General features: G+C 41.4%; 4 protein-coding genes across 6 annotated transcripts; all 4 read right to left on the bottom strand.

Annotated features, from left to right (window-relative positions):
- Window positions 1-257: 257 nt before the first annotated feature.
- LOC135334003 (integrator complex subunit 13-like) lies at window positions 258-2,965 on the bottom strand (the record flags this gene model as incomplete). The annotated part of the gene is made up of 10 exons (XM_064529044.1): window positions 258-405; window positions 473-726; window positions 978-1,029; window positions 1,088-1,248; window positions 1,350-1,432; window positions 1,717-1,788; window positions 1,847-1,923; window positions 2,351-2,438; window positions 2,562-2,665; window positions 2,851-2,965. Coding segments are annotated over 8 exons (738 nt in total), but the record flags the coding sequence as incomplete, so codon positions are not given.
- A 2,526-nt stretch (window positions 2,966-5,491) lies between these two features.
- Window positions 5,492-10,849, bottom strand: LOC135333996 (integrator complex subunit 13-like). 3 transcript variants are annotated; one of them, XM_064529033.1, is made up of 8 exons: window positions 10,709-10,849; window positions 6,972-7,031; window positions 6,882-6,917; window positions 6,528-6,610; window positions 6,307-6,467; window positions 6,193-6,244; window positions 5,684-5,935; window positions 5,492-5,614 (listed from the first exon to the last, which is right to left on the bottom strand). In XM_064529033.1, the coding sequence occupies exons 2-7, from the start codon at window positions 7,008-7,010 to the stop codon at window positions 5,749-5,751; spliced, it is 558 nt and encodes a 185-aa protein (XP_064385103.1). In that variant the 5' UTR covers window positions 7,011-7,031; window positions 10,709-10,849; the 3' UTR covers window positions 5,492-5,614; window positions 5,684-5,748. The 3 variants fall into 3 exon arrangements, with proteins under 3 accessions (XP_064385103.1, XP_064385100.1, XP_064385102.1); XM_064529030.1 differs by lacking the exon at window positions 10,709-10,849 and adding an exon at window positions 7,461-7,477; XM_064529032.1 differs by lacking the exon at window positions 10,709-10,849 and having other exon boundaries at window positions 6,972-7,056.
- A 136-nt stretch (window positions 10,850-10,985) lies between these two features.
- On the bottom strand, window positions 10,986-13,684 carry LOC135334002 (integrator complex subunit 13-like). The gene is made up of 8 exons (XM_064529043.1): window positions 13,623-13,684; window positions 12,572-12,652; window positions 12,435-12,510; window positions 12,078-12,160; window positions 11,814-11,974; window positions 11,701-11,752; window positions 11,206-11,457; window positions 10,986-11,135 (listed from the first exon to the last, which is right to left on the bottom strand). Exons 3-8 carry the CDS (start codon window positions 12,465-12,467, stop codon window positions 11,108-11,110), a joined length of 609 nt encoding a protein of 202 aa, XP_064385113.1. The 5' UTR covers window positions 12,468-12,510; window positions 12,572-12,652; window positions 13,623-13,684; the 3' UTR covers window positions 10,986-11,107.
- Window positions 13,685-14,637: 953 nt separating this feature from the next.
- LOC135333983 (uncharacterized) lies at window positions 14,638-16,196 on the bottom strand. Its single transcript, XM_064529017.1, has one exon. The coding sequence runs from the start codon at window positions 15,966-15,968 to the stop codon at window positions 14,715-14,717; it is 1,254 nt and encodes a 417-aa protein (XP_064385087.1). The 5' UTR covers window positions 15,969-16,196; the 3' UTR covers window positions 14,638-14,714.
- Between the last annotated feature and the right edge of the window lie 2,206 nt (window positions 16,197-18,402).

An 18,402-nucleotide genomic window follows, 5' to 3' on the forward strand; every position in this document is an offset into this window, starting at 1 on the left:
ACGATTCAAACCAACACAAACAGAGCATAGCCCACACAAACATACACCACATGACATTGTATAACATAATTATAGTTCATGCATGCTAGCTCATGGATTTTCGATAAAATTTATCAAAATGGTATATGGGATATTCTATGGGACAAATCAGACACTACAAAAAATGGAACAAAAAAGGTTTTACAAGCATATAGTTATTATTATTGCCAACTATGGTTACAATCACAAACATGCGCACCACATGACATTGTATATGTAAAATTAGTTCATACGCGTTATAGCTCATGGATTTTTTCAATACAATTTATCATTGTCAATAAATTTATCTCCACAACAACAACAGCAAATGCACACACACACAGATGTAGAGTGTTCATTCATTCATGATCTAGTAATGGTGCAACACTGCAGGGAGAGAGAAACACATGTTAATCACTAATCTCTCAAGTATACACTTGCTGAAACAACTTACTTGCTAGTTCTCAAGTTCTTGTAAAGCTCAATCTTTGATTCACCATAGCTACGGCCGGCAAACTCTTGATGACAGCCATCAGCTGCGACACGTTTCCTGTTTGTCCACATCGACAGTAACGAGTCTCCAGGTTTAGCGAGTGTGGGGAGTCCTCCGTCCACTATAGTGGGTGTGGTCTGTGACCTTCCTGTGTCCTCGTGTTCCACTTATAGTCTGAGCCATTGACTGACCTTCCACCTCTATCGTTGGAGTGCCTATAATAGCAACAATCAATTATTAGAGTGTCTCGAAAATATCCCCCCCCCCCCCTGTCTCATAATGCATAATCATAAGCTACAGAGAGTATGCCAGTGCTGTATATAAACATTACTCGCATATTTGGGAGATAATAATTAGCAAGTTGATATAGCATTAACGTTAGAGGATCTGGCCTAAGTCCCTAACCTAACAGCATTTCGTTCCATAACTAATTAGCAGGAATGTGCCACAACATTCATACACTCACTTTTCGACATCCCTCTAATTTGAAGAACTCTCAGTGGCTGTACTGCCATTCTCTGTGTGTGCGTGTGGGGGGCAATAGTGAAGGTCGTGTCTCGCACTAACCCCTCCTACCTGTCTTGACGGGAGGTGTTTTCCTAGGCAGCTGCATGCTCGGACAGCGGGAGGTCATCTGAAGGAGGAACTCTAGCAAGTGACGATGCCTCTCAGAGTTGGAGCTGTACATATGTGCCAAGTCCTCTAGCTCCGACCACAGACTGCGATACTGTTCATCTCTGAAGGGGGGGGGGAGATTAGTGTTCACCCTGTCATTATGTCATTATGTCACGAGTACGTTACAATAATGCAACAGCTGGCAGGTCATGTGATAGAGTACCTCTTAACCCCTTTGTTCCTGCCACCAGTCGGTATTGACAGCGGCTCGTTGGCTTTCTCTTTCTCATAGAGCTGAGTGATCACCTGATAAGAAATGTGATGACACAATTAATGTGATGGAATAAATACAAAGTAATCAATGCATGGAACTTGAAATTAGTCACCTTAAAAAGGGTCAGTTTTTATAAAGATTCGAGGTTTTGGTGTTTAGTTATCAAGAATGTCTACACCTAGGTTTCGGCCCATGGTAAACAGAGGTGACCTTTTGTTGAGGCATTTATTTGCGCACAAACTAGCTCATTTGGTATAACCTGTACTTTATATCACAGTTGGCCGCTAATTTAATGGAGTGTCACATGTTTACTCACCTGTCTGCATTGCTCCAGCTGTGGGTCTGACATGGTCTCTTGTTTGATTAGAGCCGGTAGACAGTCCAGCTCCTATAGAGAGAAACAGTCAGTAAAAGCCTCTAATTAGAGCGGGGCCGGGGTAGCTAACCTGTGTGAGTGTGTAGATGAGTGTGTCTGCGTAGACCATGGGCCAGTGACGAGTGGCATGTTCCAACTTGCTCAGAGCTGTACAGGTGTGTGTGAGAGGGAATGTGCAGTCAAAACAACACACTGCACATGCATAGAAGGGAACTACCCCAGTCATACACTTAAATCACCATGTAAACAATGTACATAAGTTATGTGCTTATACAACGTATACAAGCTAGCCCATTATAAACTACACAGCTGTACTCTCACCATACACTCAGTCAAAGCTTCGAAAACAAACACCTATAATCTTTTAGTTTTGAAATTGGACGTTCCTGTTATGGCATCCGAAAAATAGCTCCGAAAATAAGTCTGGTTTGAAAAAAACACTATGCTCTCTTTTCAGAAAATTGAAGAGTTGCATGTGCCAGAAAATAAATCGCTGATCCAAGCACATCATATATTGTATGTAGCACAGCTACTAAACACATTTTGTAACTGGATGTTTGTTATGGACACTCACCGATCTGCTCCGGGTAGACCTTGGGTATCTTTGTCCTGTCCACTGGAGTGGGGGCCAGTGAGTTCTCCTTGACCAACTCACTGAAGTCCTGCATGTGAGTCAAAACACGTGCAGCAATAATGGCTGTCTGTAATCCATGCAGCTATTATAGGATTTACACAACTATAAACTTAAAACTGAGATGAGATGTGCATATTGCCATGACACTTACCGATATCCGATAGTCAGTGATGCGTCCCCCCCAACCCTCGCTGATTGAGGGGGGGTCGTCAAGGTGGGGTCTCGTGGATGGTATACAGTGCAGGAAGATCACTCCTGGAGGGGCACATAATTATGTACACTTGTTAACAAAAGTGACTGGACAGTATTAGTCATCCAATCTCAAGTCAAAAATTGGTATAGTACGTACCTCATGATAAAATGCACATATCGAAATGTACACACAATTTTAATTGTACCCCCCTCCTCCCAATATCTTCTAGAGGCTGGGGTGTGAGTACCTGAGTGGCTGGTAAGGACGTGGGAGATGATCTTGGTAGTGCTCTTCCTGGGTTGCTCTAGTAATACGGCTTTACCAGACAGCACAAAGTTGATCAGGCAGATGGTGGAACGACTGCATGGTTACCTGAAAGCAAAACATATACACAATAATGAACTATTGCATCATACACTGACTGTACATATATATAGCTACGTATCTCAGTACTTGTACAGTTAACAATTTGGCAGTACGGTAAAATAACGTGTATATAATAATGAGCAAAAATAAACCTATAATTATAGTGTATAATTATAATATGCTGCTGAATATCAATGTGCATTACACATAAATTATACATACAATGTACATGTGATAAAAATATTTCATATGGTACGTATTTTCAGCTATTGTTCCGCAACTAATTTTGCTTGGTCAGGGTCCCCAAATTCCTGTGTGGATTGTTCAGCTTGTGGAGGGCTGCTAAAATTACCACTCGGCTTAGGATGTAACGACAGTTGTGTCTTCATTGCTTCTTCAAATGTTATTTCGCCCTTGTCTATCGTTTGTAGTGCTTGAGTATTCGAAACAAGCTCATCAACATTTAAGCTAATTGGATTGATTCCATCTTCTCCAATGTTTTTTAAAATTTCACCAGCAGCTCGCTGTAGCGTATCCAGTTTGTTTATGAGATCATGGAAATCAATATCCTCTTTGTTGGAGTCAGCGAGATCTTTCAATCCCCTCTTCTTTTCAATTACTTTCGAAGCACGATTAGCGTTGGATTTAATTGTATTAACGAATGATGCAGCATTCAATACTGACACGTGCAGATTGACTACAGACTCTATAGCGTCTTGAAGTATCTTCTGCCTCTTTGCATTCTCTTCTTGGGCTCTCTCCTGTTCTATCACATCTAGGGCTGCCTTTCTCTCGTTAGTACGTGCTAAATAGGATAAGCCAAAGCTAAACATACTTATGGAGAAAGCCACCTGAGGTGCTATTATCGCCATGGCTCCTGCTGTGGCACAAGCACTACTAACCATACTAAATGTGGTTGTTAATCCTTTACTATTCTCTCTATCGTCAATAGCCTCCTTATGTTTCTCCACAGCATCGGTTACTTTTTTTTTCGCTTCTTTACGTTGACCAGAGAAGTGTTCTTTGGCACAGGAAACTTTGTCATCCATTTCTTTTTGAGCTGTTAGGAATTTCTGAAAAGATTCATCACAATCCTTTAGGTAGTCACTTAGTGAAAAGGTATACTTTTGTAGATCAACTAAAATTTTTCTTTCTAATTGCTGCTTGATTTCAGTAACGTGCTGCTCCTCGGTAGCATACTTTGCCATCGAAATACACTCTTCTAGACAGTCTTTGCCTTCTTGAATAAAATCACAAAATTCCTCCGTAGAACGGCAATTTCATCTCTCACTTCAGGATCCGAAGCAGCTGTATCACCTTCAAGAATACTTCGCACACGTATTTCAGCTTCTTTTACCTCTTTGACAGCACTGTCTACTAAAGGTAGAAATTCAACCAGTGCCATGGCACCATCATAAACGTCAGTGAATAAGCCTGACACGCTTGCGTAGCTGACGCTTTGGACAGGGGTGCTATTCTTATCAAGGTCTACGCAAGTTCCGTTTTTGTCCATCTTTACACAATTAGAAATTCTACTTGGGCCTATTCAAAATTTTCTAAACAACAACTCTAGCAGTATTGAAGCAGTGCTATAATGACTAACGATTATATGATATCCAATTCATTAATAGAACACACTATATAAGGATAATACTATATTTGTAGTTACTTTATTCATTAGTTTGTGGCACACGCAACTTCCACCGGCACCGTAAACAATAGTCTGGGGGCCAGACCTTTTTCTCAGAGAGGGGAGGGGGGGAAGAGAGAAAGAAGGTCTGGAGACTCTTGCAGCACTTCCGTGTGCTCTTGGAATGTCAATAGGGAGGAGACTGTGATATTGGAGGTTATAAAGAAGGAGTAGATGTAGCAATACTCTCATTTCATTGGCTGTATCTAAATTCCATTGGCTGTAATCCAAATTCCAAGGCAATACTCGCATTTCATTGGGTTAAAAATCACATGACATAGGATATGCATTTCATTGGCTCTGGCCACATTCCGCTAGAGCACACGGAAATGCTGCCAGACCTAATCCTAGCTCTCTTGATTTTGCCCCCGAGCCCCCAGACTAGTAAACAATTGTGAATGTTGCGAATGTGTAAATTGCCTCTCATTTACAGTGACTGGCCCATGGTCTACGTAGTATACACACTCATCTACACACTCACACAGGTTAGTGACGGTGCCTCTCTGAGTTGGAGCTGTACCTGTGTGCCAAGTCCTCTAGCTCTGACCACAGACTATGATACTGTTCATCTCTGAAAGGGAGGGGGAGATTAGTGTTCACCCTGTCATTATGTCACTATGAGTACTATGAGTACGTTACAATACACAAGCTGGCAGGTCATGAAGCAAATGGTATATGGGATATTCTATGGGACAAATCAGGCACTACAAAAAACAGAACAAAAAAGGTTTTACAAGCATATAATTATATTAATTGCCAACTATAATTATGGTTACAATCTTGAAAACTACATGCGCACCACATGACATTGCATACATGTATAATTAGCTCATGCACGCTATAGCTCATGGATTTTCTCATTGTCAATAAATTTATCTCCACAACAACAACAGCAAATGCACACACACACAGATGTAGAGTGTTCGTTCATTCGTGATCTAGTAATGGTGCAACACTGCAGGGAGAGAGAAACACATCATGTTAATCACTAATCTCAAAGTATACACTAGCTGAAGCTACTTACTTGCTAGTTCTCAAGTTCTTGTAACGCTCAATCTTTGATTCACCATAGCTACGGCCGGCAAACTCTTAATGACAGCCATCAGCCGCGACACGTTTCCTGTTTGTCCACACCGATAATAACGAGTCTCCGGGTTTAGCGAGTGTGGGGAGTCCTCCGTCCACTAGTGGGTGTGGTCTGTGACCTTCCTGTGTTCTCGTGTTCCACTTATAGTCTGACCCATTGACTGACCTTCCACCTCTATCGTTTGAGAGCCTATAATAGCAACAATCAATTATTAGAGTGTCTCGAAATATCCCCCCCCCCCCCCTGTCTCATAATGCATAATTATAAGCTACAGAGAGTATGCCAGTACTGTACATAGACATTACTTGCATATTTGGGAGATAATATAGCAAGTTGATGTATGTTAGAGGATCTACCCCCTAAGTCCCTAACCTAACAGCATTCAGTTTCAAAGAAGCATTCCATAACTAATTAGCAGGAATGTGCCACAACATTCATACACTCACTTTTCGACATCCCTCCAATTTGAAGAACTCTCAGTGGCTGTACTGCCATTCTCTGTGTATATGGGTGGGGGGCAATAGTGAAGGTCGTGTACGTCTCACACTAACCCCTCCTACCTGTCTTGACGGGAGGTGTTTTCCTGGGCAGCTGCATGCTTGGACAACGGGAGGTCATCTGAAGGAGGAACTCTAGCAAGTGACGATGCCTCTCAGAGTTGGAGCTGTACATGTGTGCCAAGTCCTCTAGCTCTGACCACAGACTACGATACTGTTCATCTCTGAAGGGGGAGGGGGAGATTAGTGTTCACCCTGTCATTATGTCACTATGAGTACGTTACCTCTTAACCCCTTTGTTCCTGCCACCAGTCGGTATTGACAGCGGCTCGTTGGCTTTCTCTTTCTCATATAGCTGAGTGATCACCTAATAAGAAATGTAATGACAAAAATTGAATAAATACAAAGTCAATACATGGAACTTGAAATTGGTCACCTTAAAAAAAGGGTCAGTTTTTATAAAGATCTGAGGTCTTGGTGTCTTGTTATCAAGAATGTGCTATGCCTTATAAGGGAACGATATACATGTAGGTTTCGGCCACGGTAAACAGAGGTGACCTTTTGTTGTGGCATTTAGTTGCACACAAACTATAGCTCATTTGGTCCGCTAATGTAATGGGTGTCACATGTTTGCTCACCTGTTGTTTGATTAGAGCTGGTAGACAGTCTAGCTCCTATAGAGAGAAACAGTCAGTAAAAGCCTCTAATTAGAGTTGGGGTTAGCTAACCTGTGTGAGTGTGTAGATGAGTGTGTCTGCGTAGACCATGGGCTTCCAGCTTGCTCAGAGCTGTGCGTGTGTGTGTGTGTGCATGTGTGTTTGTGTGAGTGTGTGTGTGTGTGTGTGTGTGTGTGTGTGTGTGTGTGTGTGTGTGCGTGTGTGTGAGTGTGTGTGTGTGTGTGTGTGTGTGTGTGTGTGTGTGTGTGTGTGTGCATGTGTGTGTGCATGCATGTGTGTGCATGTGGGAGGTCAAACAACTACCACTCTGCACATGCAGAGCCTGAGGCGGCATACGGCATATAGAAGGGAAACTACCAGTCGGCATACACATACACATTATCATACACATAAGTCACCATGTCAACAATGTACTCATAATTATGTCCTTTGACTTTGTCCTATTTTTTTGTCATTACATTTCTTATCAGGTGATCACTCAGCTATAATGATTGTACAATGGTTGTCTGTAGTCATGAATTTACACAACTATAAACTGACATGTGCATATTCCTAGTTACTTGCCGATATCTGATAGTCAGTGATGCGTCCCCCCCATCCCTCGCTGATTTGAGGGGGGGGGTCATCCAGGTGGAGTCTCTTGGACAGTATACATGCATGCAGTGCAGAAAGATCACTCCTAGAGGCAATTAACAAGAGTGGATATTTTTAGTTAAAAATTGCTCTTAATAGGCTATATAATATACCGTATAGCGGGTAATTTTCGTGGGGTAAAATATTCGTTATTTTCGTGGGCAAGTTGACCTCCATGAAATTTAACATAGGCGTGGCTTACCGGAACGTAGGAATGCAGGCAGGCAACGAGACTAAACAAAATTTTTACTCACAAAACCACCGTTTCTCGAGTTGAACGGATTTTTTACCCCACGAAAATTACCTGCTATACAGTAATGTCATTACATCATATCAAAATGTATACCTAATCAAAGGTACAACAAAATATTATTATGTACTGCGGCCCGAGGGCATTATGTCATCCAGTGCAATATATGGCATGTTGCACGAGGGCGCCGGCAATAACTAACTTGTTGCCCAATGACATTAAACTCGTCTGACTGGTCATATAAATCGTAATAAAAGACATGTGTTTTGAAGGAATTTAGTGTATTCATTAGTTTTGCTGAATTCCATAGTAAATTTTTAGTAATAATGCAGTGCAATATATGGTAGCCATGGCAGTGATGCAACATGCCATATACTGAGCACTGGATTGCTTTGATCTGCCCACTCACTGGGCAACAACTCATTTTACAGTTACAATTAATTTTGGTAGTTTGGCAAAAGCTTATACTTATAAGATGAGCAAAAATAAACTAGTATATGCGGGGGAAAGTTTAACACATACATATTACGTACAATGTACATGTGATCAAAATATCTAGCATATAATATGGTACGATATCTCTTCAGCTATTGTTCCGCAACATATTCTGCTTGTTCGGGATCACCTAATTCCTGTGCGGCTTCTTCTAAAGGAGGAGCTGTCTCGCCATCTTGGGAGGGGCTGCTAAAATCACCATTCGGCTTAGGAACTAATGATACGTGAAGCTGTGCCTTCATTGCTTTTTGAAGCTCTTGAAGTGTTGTTTCACCATGGTCAGTCGTTTGTAGCGGTTGAGTATTTGAATTGAGCTCATCGGGCTTTGAGCTAATTGGAGTGCTTCCCTTTTCTCCGATTATTTCAACAATTTTATCAGCAGCTCGCTGCAGGCTATCCATTCTCTTTATGAGATCACGGAAATTAATATCCTCTTTGTTGGAGTCAGCGAGATCTTTCAATACCCCCTTCTTTTTCGAAGCACGATTGGTGTGGGATTTCATATCCATAACGAGTGCTTCAGCATCCAACACTGCCTCTCGCAGGTCAACTACCCTATTATAGGCGTCTAGTAGTATCTTCTCCTTCTTTGCCATCTCTTCTTGGGCTCTCTCCTGCTTCTTAACATGTAGGGTTGCTGTGTTCTCATTAGTGCTTGCTACGTATGTGTGGATGCAGCCGGCAATACTTGCAGAAAAAGCTGCATGAGGTGACATTATCCCCGAGGCTCCTGCTCTGGCTATAGCTCTAGTAACAACACTAAATAAGGTTGTCAATCCTTCACTCTTCTTTCCCATAGCAATAGCCTCCTCGTATTTCTTCACAGCATCGCTTGCTTCTTTTTTCGCCTCTTCATGTTGAACAGAGAAATGTTTTTTGGCACTGGAAAGTTCGTCGTGCACTCCTTTGTGAGTTGTTCGAAACTCCTCAAAAGAAGTATCACAATCCTTTATAGGTAGCCGCTTAGTGTATTAATATAGACTGTTAGCTTTTCTAAGATTTTGCTTCCTAATTGCTCCTTGATTTCAGTAACGTGCTGCTCATCTCTAACATGCTCTGCCATATCAAGACAATATTCCAAAAAGTTTTTGCTCGCTCGAATCATATCACGAACTTCTTTCTGTAGAGTGGCAAGCTCATCTCTCACACCAGGATCCGAATCAGCTGTGATACCATCAAGAAAACACTTTTCAGCTTCTTTTCCTTTTTCGAAAACATTTGACATTGTAGGTACAATTTTGAACAGATTCAAGGCATTATCAAAAAAGGTGGAAATCCACGAGACTATTGCATTGTTGCTGACATTTTGAGCAGCAATGGTGCTATTAAATGGTACTAGCTCTACCTCTGGGTCGACACTAGATGTAGCTTTGTTTTTGTCCATCTTCAGCCAGTTACTATAACCATGCAATGGGCAGCTCTAAGCTAATGAGGTATAAAACAAACTATATATATATAAGGATAATTAATACTATATTTGCATGTAATTACACTAAGCTAATGTGGTATAGCCAATTCATTAATAGAACAAACTATATAAGGATAATACTAAGCTAATGTGGTAGCCAATTCATTAATATAAGGATATATACTATATTTGCATGCATAATTACACTAAGCTAATGTGGTAGCCAATTCGGGAAAATACTGTATTTGCAAATACGCCAAGCCATGCACTCCTGGCCAAACTAATGTGCCGGGGTAGCCAATTTATTAAGAACAAACTGATAATACTGCTTAATTCATTGCACGCATGCATGGTATGGGGAGTAGGCCTTGCCCAATTATGCTCAAAATTTTGCCTATTAGTCTAGTCTCCAAGTCTCATGCATTGTACCTATTAGTCTTTAAGTATTACCCATTAGTCTCAAAATCATCAACGAGAATTATACTGCAACATCACAGACGCTTCTACATAATCTTCTAAAGAAGTATTATTGGTGAAAGAAAAAAGTCAACTCATCTAGTAGTATACTACTAGCACCTTCCATACGTATATACTAGTCTAGCCACGACGTGGACCATGTGCTCAGAAGTACGTGTAACGGTTAGTTATTCATGCTACTGAGCTTCTATACATACAACTGTACTTTCTACCAACATTTGGTAAAAATTGCCTAATAGGCTAATATTTTTTGCCTATTAGGCTGGCATAATGCTCAATGCTCCACTGCACCTATTAGTCTCAAAATTATGCTAGCATAATTGGGCAAGGCCTAATGGGGAGTACAGAACTGTGAATGTTGTAAAACCTCTCACTTGACAAACATGCAGTAACTCATCAGGTACGCACACAGCTATACATGTACATAATTATAGTATGTGAATACGTTGATGGCTAGAAACGTTTTATCCCAGAGCTAAACACTGCACAGTAGTAATTTAAGCTGGTTAGTGATGGCTTACGTACGTCACTATAGGGTGTAACTCTATAGGCGGAGGTACACCTCTGCAGCTCAAGTGAAGATGACTTGGGAGTAGACCACTTCAACACAACATCCTTTGTTGAGGAGTCCTTCTTTGTGGAGGATATCACCAACAGTCCATATAACCTGCATGCACGAGAATGGTAAAAATCAGATCATGAAAGCATAGGAATAAATAGTATAAATCAGACATTATAGATCTAACCTAAACACACCAAACTATATATCATGAAATTACATACATGCAGTAATGACATTGCATGCATGTATACATGTCAAATTAGTTCATGCACGCTAGTTTATGGATTTTGGTTCATTGTCAATAAATTTATCTCCACAACAACAACAGCAAATGCACACACACACAGATGTAGAGTGTTCGTTCATTCGTGATCTAGTAATGGTGCAACACTGCAGGGAGAGAGACACACATCATGTTAAACACTAATCTCAAAGTATACAATAGCTCTAAACTACTTACTTGCTAGTTCTCAAGTTCTTGTAAAGCTCAATCTTTGATTCACCATAGCTACGGCCGGCAAACTCTTGATGACAACCATCAGCCGCGACACGTTTCCTGTTTGTCCACATCGACAGTAATGAGTCTCCAGGTTTAGCGAGTGTGGGGAGTCCTCCGTCCACTAGTGGGTGTGGTCTGTGACCTTCCTGTGTCCTCGTGTTCCACTTATAGTCTGAGCCATTGACTGACCTTCCACCTCTATCGTTGGAGTGCCTATAATAGCAACAATTAATTATTAGAGTGTCTCGAAATGTACCCCCCCCCTCGTCTCATAATGCATAATTATAAAGCTACAGAGAGTCTGCCAGTGCTGTACATAAACATTACTTGCATATTTAGGGAGATAATATAGCAAGTTGATATACGTTAGAGGATCTACCCTCTAAGTCCCTAACCTAACAGCATTTCGTTCCATAACTAATTAGCAGGAATGTGCCACAACATTCATACACTCACTTTTCGACATCCCTCCAATTTGAAGAACTCTCAGTGGCTGTACTGCCATTCTCTGTGTGTGTGTGGGGGGGTAGGCAATAGTGAAGGTCGTATCTCACACTAACCCCTCCTACCTGTCTTGACGGGAGGTGTTTTCCTAGGCAGCTGCATGCTCAGACAACGGGAGGTCATCTGAAGGAGGAACTCTAGCAAGTGACGATGCCTCTCAGAGTTGGAGCTGTACATATGTGCCAAGTCCTCTAGCTCTGACCACAGACTGCGATACTGTTCATCTCTGAAGGGGGGGGGGGGAGATTAGTGTTCACCCTGTCATTATGTCATTATGTCACGAGTACGTTACAATAATGCAACAGCTGGCTGGTCATGTGATAGAGTACCTCTTAACCCCTTTGTTCATGCCACCAGTCGGTATTGACAGTGGCTCGTTGGCTTTCTCTTTCTCATAGAGCTGAGTGATCACCTGATAAGAAATGTGATGACACAATTAATGTGATGGAATAAATACAAAGTAATCAATGCATGGAACTTGAAATTAGTCACCTTAAAAAGGGTCAGTTTTTATAAAGATTCGAGGTTTTGGTGTTTAGTTATCAAGAATGTCACCTAGGTTTCGGCCCACGGTAAACAGAGGTGACCTTTTGTTGATGCATTTAGTTGCACACAAACTGCTCATTTGGTAACCTGTACTTTATATCACAGTTGACCGCTAATTTAATGGGGTGTCACATGCTCACCTGTCTGCATTGCTCCAGTTGTGGGTCTGACATGGTCTCTTGTTTGATTAGACTGAGCCGGTAGACAGTCCAGCTCCTATATATAGAGAGAAACAGTCAGTAAAAGCTATAATTAGAGCGGGGCCAGGGTAGCTAACCTGTGTGTGTGAGTGTGTAGATGAGTGTGTTTGCGTAGACCATGGGCCAGTGACGAGTGGCGTGTTCCAACTTGCTCAGAGCTGTGCAGGTGTGTGTGGGAGGGAATGTGCAGTCAAAACAACACACACTGCACATAGAAGGGAACTACCCCAGCCATACACATTTAAATCACCATGTAAATGAAAGCACCGCAGGTGCTGATGCCTCGGTGGAGGTGCCAAAACTACATAACATAAAACTACTAATAGCTAGCTTTTATTATACAAACATTGATTATGAATTTTGCTGCATGCAATCAACCGAATAGTGGGTAATGATCGACCATGATTGTTGTTAAAAACGATCGATGCCAAAAGTTCAAGTCTAAAATTAATGGCTGCAAGTCAGCAGAACCTTGCAGCTCTCTGCTCACTCTTGCAGCTACCAATAGCTAGCGTTCTAGTGCAGAGCTAACTACTAAGTAGAGTAGTAACACTCGGTGAACAAGTTTTGCTACGGACTCTTCTGAAAAGGCTGCAATAGCATTCCAAGTAAGCAAAACTAGGCATAACTCGAGAACGAAGCATTATTTTGCAAATCCACGAATTAAAATCCAAGTAAACATGACTAGAAGCCTATAGAAACTCTTAATTGCACTTGATTCATCCTTGAGCAGCCGTAGCGGTCTACACACACAGACACACAGACACACTATATCGTATACCTCGCTTGCGCATGCGCACCGAGGCATAACAATGTACATAAGTTATGTGCTTATACAAGCTAGTTCATTATAAACTACACAGCTGTACTCTCACCATACACTCAGTCAAAGCTTTGAAAACAAACACCTATAATCTTTTAGTTTTGAAATTGGACGTTCCTGTTATGGCATCCGAAAAATAGCTCCGAAAACAAGTCTGGTTTGAAAAAAACACTATGCTCTTTTTTCAGAAAATTGAAGAGTTGCATGTGCCAGAAAATAAATCGCTGATCCAAGCACATCATATATTGTATGTAGCACAGCTACTAAACACATTTTGTAACTGGATGTTTGTTATGGACACTCACCGATCTGCTCCGGGTAGACCTTGGGTATCTTTGTCCTGTCCACTGGAGTGGGGGCCAGTGAGTTCTCCTTGACCAACTCACTGAAGTCCTGCATGTGAGTCAAAACACGTGCAGCAATAATGGCTGTCTGTAATCCATGCAGCTATTATAGGATTTACACAATTATAAACTTAAAACTGATATGTGCATATTGCCATGCCACTTGCCGATATCCGATAGTCAGTGATGTGTCCCCCCCAGCCCTCGCTGATTGAGGGGGGATCATCCAGGTGGGGTCTCGTGGACGGTATACAGTGGAGGGAGGGGCACAGTACATATGTACATGTTAACAAAAGTAATGCACTGGACAGTATTAGTTATCCAATCTCAAGCCAAAAATTGGTCTCAATAATTATATGAGCTGTAATAATTCTAGTACGTACCTCATGACAAAATGCACATATCGAAATGTACACACAATTTTCCATTACAATTAGTCTCCCCCCCCTCAATATCTTCTGGGTACCTGGGTGGCTGGTGAGGACGTGGGAGATGATCTTGGTAGTGCTCTTCCTGGGTTGCTCTAGTAATACGGCTTTACCAGACAGCACAAAGTTGATCAGACAGATGGTGGGACGACTGGTTACCTGTGTGTGTGTATGTGTGTGTGTGTGTGTGTACGTGTGTGTGTGTGTGTGTGTGTGTGTGTGTGTGTGTGTGTGTGTGTGTGTGTGACAGGGGGGTTGTGGGTGGAGTAACACAGCACTGATAGATATGTTCTGGCCCATACACAATTAATGTATTTGTGGAAAGCTAAACACTGAACAGCTCTGAACAGCTAACATCGAGTGTCTGAGACCATGTAGCTCGTCAGAATTAGATAAATTCCACTTTACCGATTTTTGTTACAGTTTCACGAGCACACTCCTGCAGCTGATACGACTTACGGAACCCATGATTATATATACACAATATAATTATTGGTGGAAAGCTATCATACGTCTCAGTATTTGTGCAGTTAAACAATTTTCCAGTGTGACAAAATAACAACAACGAGCAAAAATAAACATTTGCATTTGAAACCCGTATGTATAATTATGTATCAAGGTTCAGCTATTGTTTCGCAACTAGTTCTGTGTGTTCAGAGTTACCAATTTCCTGTTCAGCTTGTTCAGGGCCAACTAATTCCTGTTCGGCTTCTTCTAAAGGAGGAACTGTCTCGCCATCTTGGGAGGGGCTGCTAAAATTACCGTTCGGCTGAGACGGTATGTTTAGAGTCTTCCTGATGTCTTGCATTGTTGCTTGGCCTTGGTCAGTCGTTTGGTGTGGTTGAGTATTCGAAACAAGCTCATCAGATTTTGAGCTAATTGGAGTTGTTCCATCTTCTCCGATTTTCTTTAAAATTTCACTAGCAGCTCGTTGTAGCCTATCCATTTTGTTAGTGAGATCATGGAATTGAAAATCCTTTTTGTTGGAGTCAGCAACATCTTTCAATCCCCTCTTCTTTTCGTTCTTTTCAATTGCTTTCGAAACATGGCTAGAGCCAGATTTAATTTTACCAACGAATGATGCAGCATTCAATACTAACACGCACAAACTGCTAACAGTGTTCAAAGCGTCTTGAAATATCTTCTCTTTCTTTTCCATCTTTTCTCGTGCTCTCTTCTGCTTCCTAACATCTAGGACTGCTGTTCCCTCATTAGTATGTGCTAAATATGATAGGAAGATGCTACAGAGACTTGTACCGAAAGTTGCCTGAAGTGATATAACATTCATGGCTCCTGCTTGGACACTAGCAATACCAACTGTATCAAATAGGGTTTTTAATCCTGTTTTGTCTTTATCGACAATAGCCCTCTCATGTTTCTTCACAGCATCAATTGCTTTTTCTTCCGCTTCTTTGTGTTGATCAGAGAAGTCTTTTTGGGCACCAGAAATTTGGATACTCATTTCTTCGTTACATTTTCGAAATTTTTCAAAAGATTCATCACAATTTTTTAGGTAGTCGCTTAGGTAATCGATAAACTCTTTTAGATTGTCTAAGACTTTTCTTCCTAATTGTTCCTTGATTTCAGTAAGGTGCTGCTCATTGGCAGCATACTTCGCCATCGAAAGACACTCTTCTAGATAGTCTTTGCCTACTTGAATAAAATCCTCAAATTCCTTCTGTAGAATGGCAATCTTAACTTTCACTTCAGGATCTGAATCAGCTGTAATATCTTTAAGAATACTTTGCATATCCCTTTCAGCTTTTTCGACAGCATCCGACATTGAAGGTAGACATTTAAACCGTTTCATTGCACCATTATAAACTTGGGTGAGTAAGCTGTCCTCATAAGGGACTACACAAGATTCATTTTTGTCCATGTTCACACAAACTGATCTAAGGCTTTTTCAAAAATCTTGAAGTTATGAACAACAAACTCTACTAATCAATGAGTGGAAGTACTAAAGCAATGCTAGGTAAGCTTAATGACCAAGATTATATGCATGGTGGTGTAATATAAGCCATGTTTATAATAGAACAAACTATATAAGGATTAAACTATAATTATTTGTAATTACTTTATTCATGTGGCACACGCCACTATTCCAAAATCGCCTCTCATTTGACAAACAGTGACTCATCAGGAATGAATCATTAATTATGCCTCGAGGCGTAGCCGCACGAGGGATACGGTACAGAGTAGCCTCGATTCTAGACTCGCAAGCCACTCCCTTTTCTCTGATTGGACGGGGGCGGGAGAAAAGGGACTGGTGACTCTGGGCTAGCCTCGTTCCCAGGCCTTACTTTTTCTTGCTGTTGTCACTGTTCATCCACAAATCATAAGGAAGACATAGTGAGGCAGCAAAGAAAGAAATGGGCGTACAGTTAAGAAAAAGTAAGGCCTGGTTTGGGAAATCGCGTGATCCACAAGGATTTTTATGAACGTGGGCGATATGTAGCCCACAATCGTGACGTAAGGTATTCTCCCACGCATTCAGAGTTTTATGTACTGAGACAACCACCAAGCTGTGCTGCAAGTCAGATCAGAGAACCAGCGTGGCCAGCTCTGGTGGCAGTAGCTACCTGCTATATGATAATGATGACTAAGCTATTCTTGATCTATACTATAGACTATAGCATGTAGAAAGACACAAGAAAAGGTGATAGTCTGATAGAATCTGAACACACAATTGCAAATTCAATCTAGACTAGTAGATCATCTAGCTAAGCCTAAGGTATAGCTAGCTATAGTGCTTGCAAACTTCCAGTTCCAAGTCCATGTCCAGCTTGCTGCTTTATTAGTAATAGATTTCTGCGTGGGCAGTCCAACATCTCTAGCTCAGCATGCCCACGCTCATTTTCACCCTTCTACCACCCTTCTACCCTCACGCGACTTCCCGATACAGGCTCTCCTTTTTTCTAACTCTACGTCTATTTCTTTCTTTATTCCTCCAATTAATACCGTATTTTATCTCATTGAACGATTAATACAGTATTTTATCTTATTGAACGATTGTGATAAAGAACAGAAAAAAAGGAGAGCCTGTGTAGATAGACTCGCAAGCCGTCACTGTTGCAGGCGAACAGTAGACTGGTCAAACTCCGTGTAGAGACTTGTGTTGCACAGTCAGCATATCAGATAAGATTCTAAGTGGCTGCGGTTTTTGTGACGTCACTATACTGCTGCGCTACGTAGAGTTTTCTAGTGAAACGTCACTATCAACGATCTTACGGTAACCGCATGCGGTTAGGTTGCCACAAATATCGTGGCAAACCTTACACAAGTCTCAACACGGAGTTTGACCAGTCTACTGTTCGCCTGCAACAGTGACGGCTTGCGAGTCTACTGTGTAGAGGCTAACTCTGGGCTACAGCTTGTGTAAATCAGGAATGCTATTAAATATTAATGTCACGTGCAAATTATCCAATTTATTCTGATGCGTCAAAAGCTAAAGACACACAGAAGACAAGTATACAGATCTATCTAGCCAGCCTTTTGATTTTATAGATCCTTGTACCAGTGTCTGTTGTGCCACAACTTGTGGATTAGCATGGAACAGCTGATGAACGTAGAAATCTTGGCAGTCCTTCTTTGAACCGAGGAGTGGCAGCGATTTAAGACAGCTTGTACAAGTCTGACTACTCTCAATTCAACTGCTGCCCTCTGCCATTATCTGTCTTGTATTGTACAGGTTATTAAAAGCTTTAGGCAACCAATGACTTTCGGCTGCCAGTTCTCATCACGTAAAACTAAAACAAGCTAATCTCTGCTGGTGTCTTAGATGACTATATCCTAGCTGAATGCCTGATGATGTTATTACTCCATCATCTTCTCTTTTCTAGCACTAGCATCCATTCTTAAACTGTAGCTAAGAAGCCCGCGATCACTTTTGCAGGCTACGCAATTCTACTTAACCTCACGCAATTTTTGGATCACGTGGAAAAATCAATGAATAATCTCTACCCAAATTCTGGTAGAGACACAAAATGTGTCCCAGAGTCACCACTCAGCCACTTTAGTACCCTCGCTACGCTCGGGATACTAAATCGGTGCCTTTGGGCTTCTAAATCCCATAGACACCTCCAAAACAGTGTCTAACTATTATTTAGTTAACCATAATTATATAGCAAGTCTGCACTCAGTTCACTGCAATTGTAAGATACTGCCTTTGACTTCTCAGCATCACCTGCATGCGTGAAGTAGAAAAATATGTCACATAAAGCCAGTAGAATTATAACCAAGTATAAGAATAATTAAAGTGCGTATAGATTAGGTACATAACATCAGTCATAGCATGAACAAAGTAAGGTTGT

This window comes from Halichondria panicea, chromosome 3, assembly GCF_963675165.1.
Source record: "Halichondria panicea chromosome 3, odHalPani1.1, whole genome shotgun sequence".
In the NCBI taxonomy this organism is placed as follows: domain Eukaryota; kingdom Metazoa; phylum Porifera; class Demospongiae; order Suberitida; family Halichondriidae; genus Halichondria; species Halichondria panicea.

Excerpts from the sequence above, each read along its gene's own strand:
- LOC135333996 (XM_064529033.1), bottom strand. The coding sequence starts at position 7,010 with ATGGTCTACGCAGACACACTCATCTACACACTCACACAG. Across the intron at positions 6,611-6,881 it reads CAGCTCTAATCAAACAACAG|GTGATCACTCAGCTATATGA; the intron begins GTGAGCAAACAT and ends ATTTCTTATTAG. Across the intron at positions 6,245-6,306 it reads AACACCTCCCGTCAAGACAG|AGAATGGCAGTACAGCCACT; the intron begins GTAGGAGGGGTT and ends CCATATACACAG.
- LOC135334002 (XM_064529043.1), bottom strand. The coding sequence starts at position 12,467 with ATGTCAGACCCACAACTGGAGCAATGCAGACAG. Across the intron at positions 11,975-12,077 it reads ATGAACAAAGGGGTTAAGAG|AGATGAACAGTATCGCAGTC; the intron begins GTACTCTATCAC and ends CCCCCCCTTCAG. Across the intron at positions 11,753-11,813 it reads AACACCTCCCGTCAAGACAG|AGAATGGCAGTACAGCCACT; the intron begins GTAGGAGGGGTT and ends ACACACACACAG.
- LOC135333983 (XM_064529017.1), bottom strand. The coding sequence starts at position 15,968 with ATGGACAAAAATGAATCTTGTGTAGTCCCTTATGAGGACAGCTTACTC.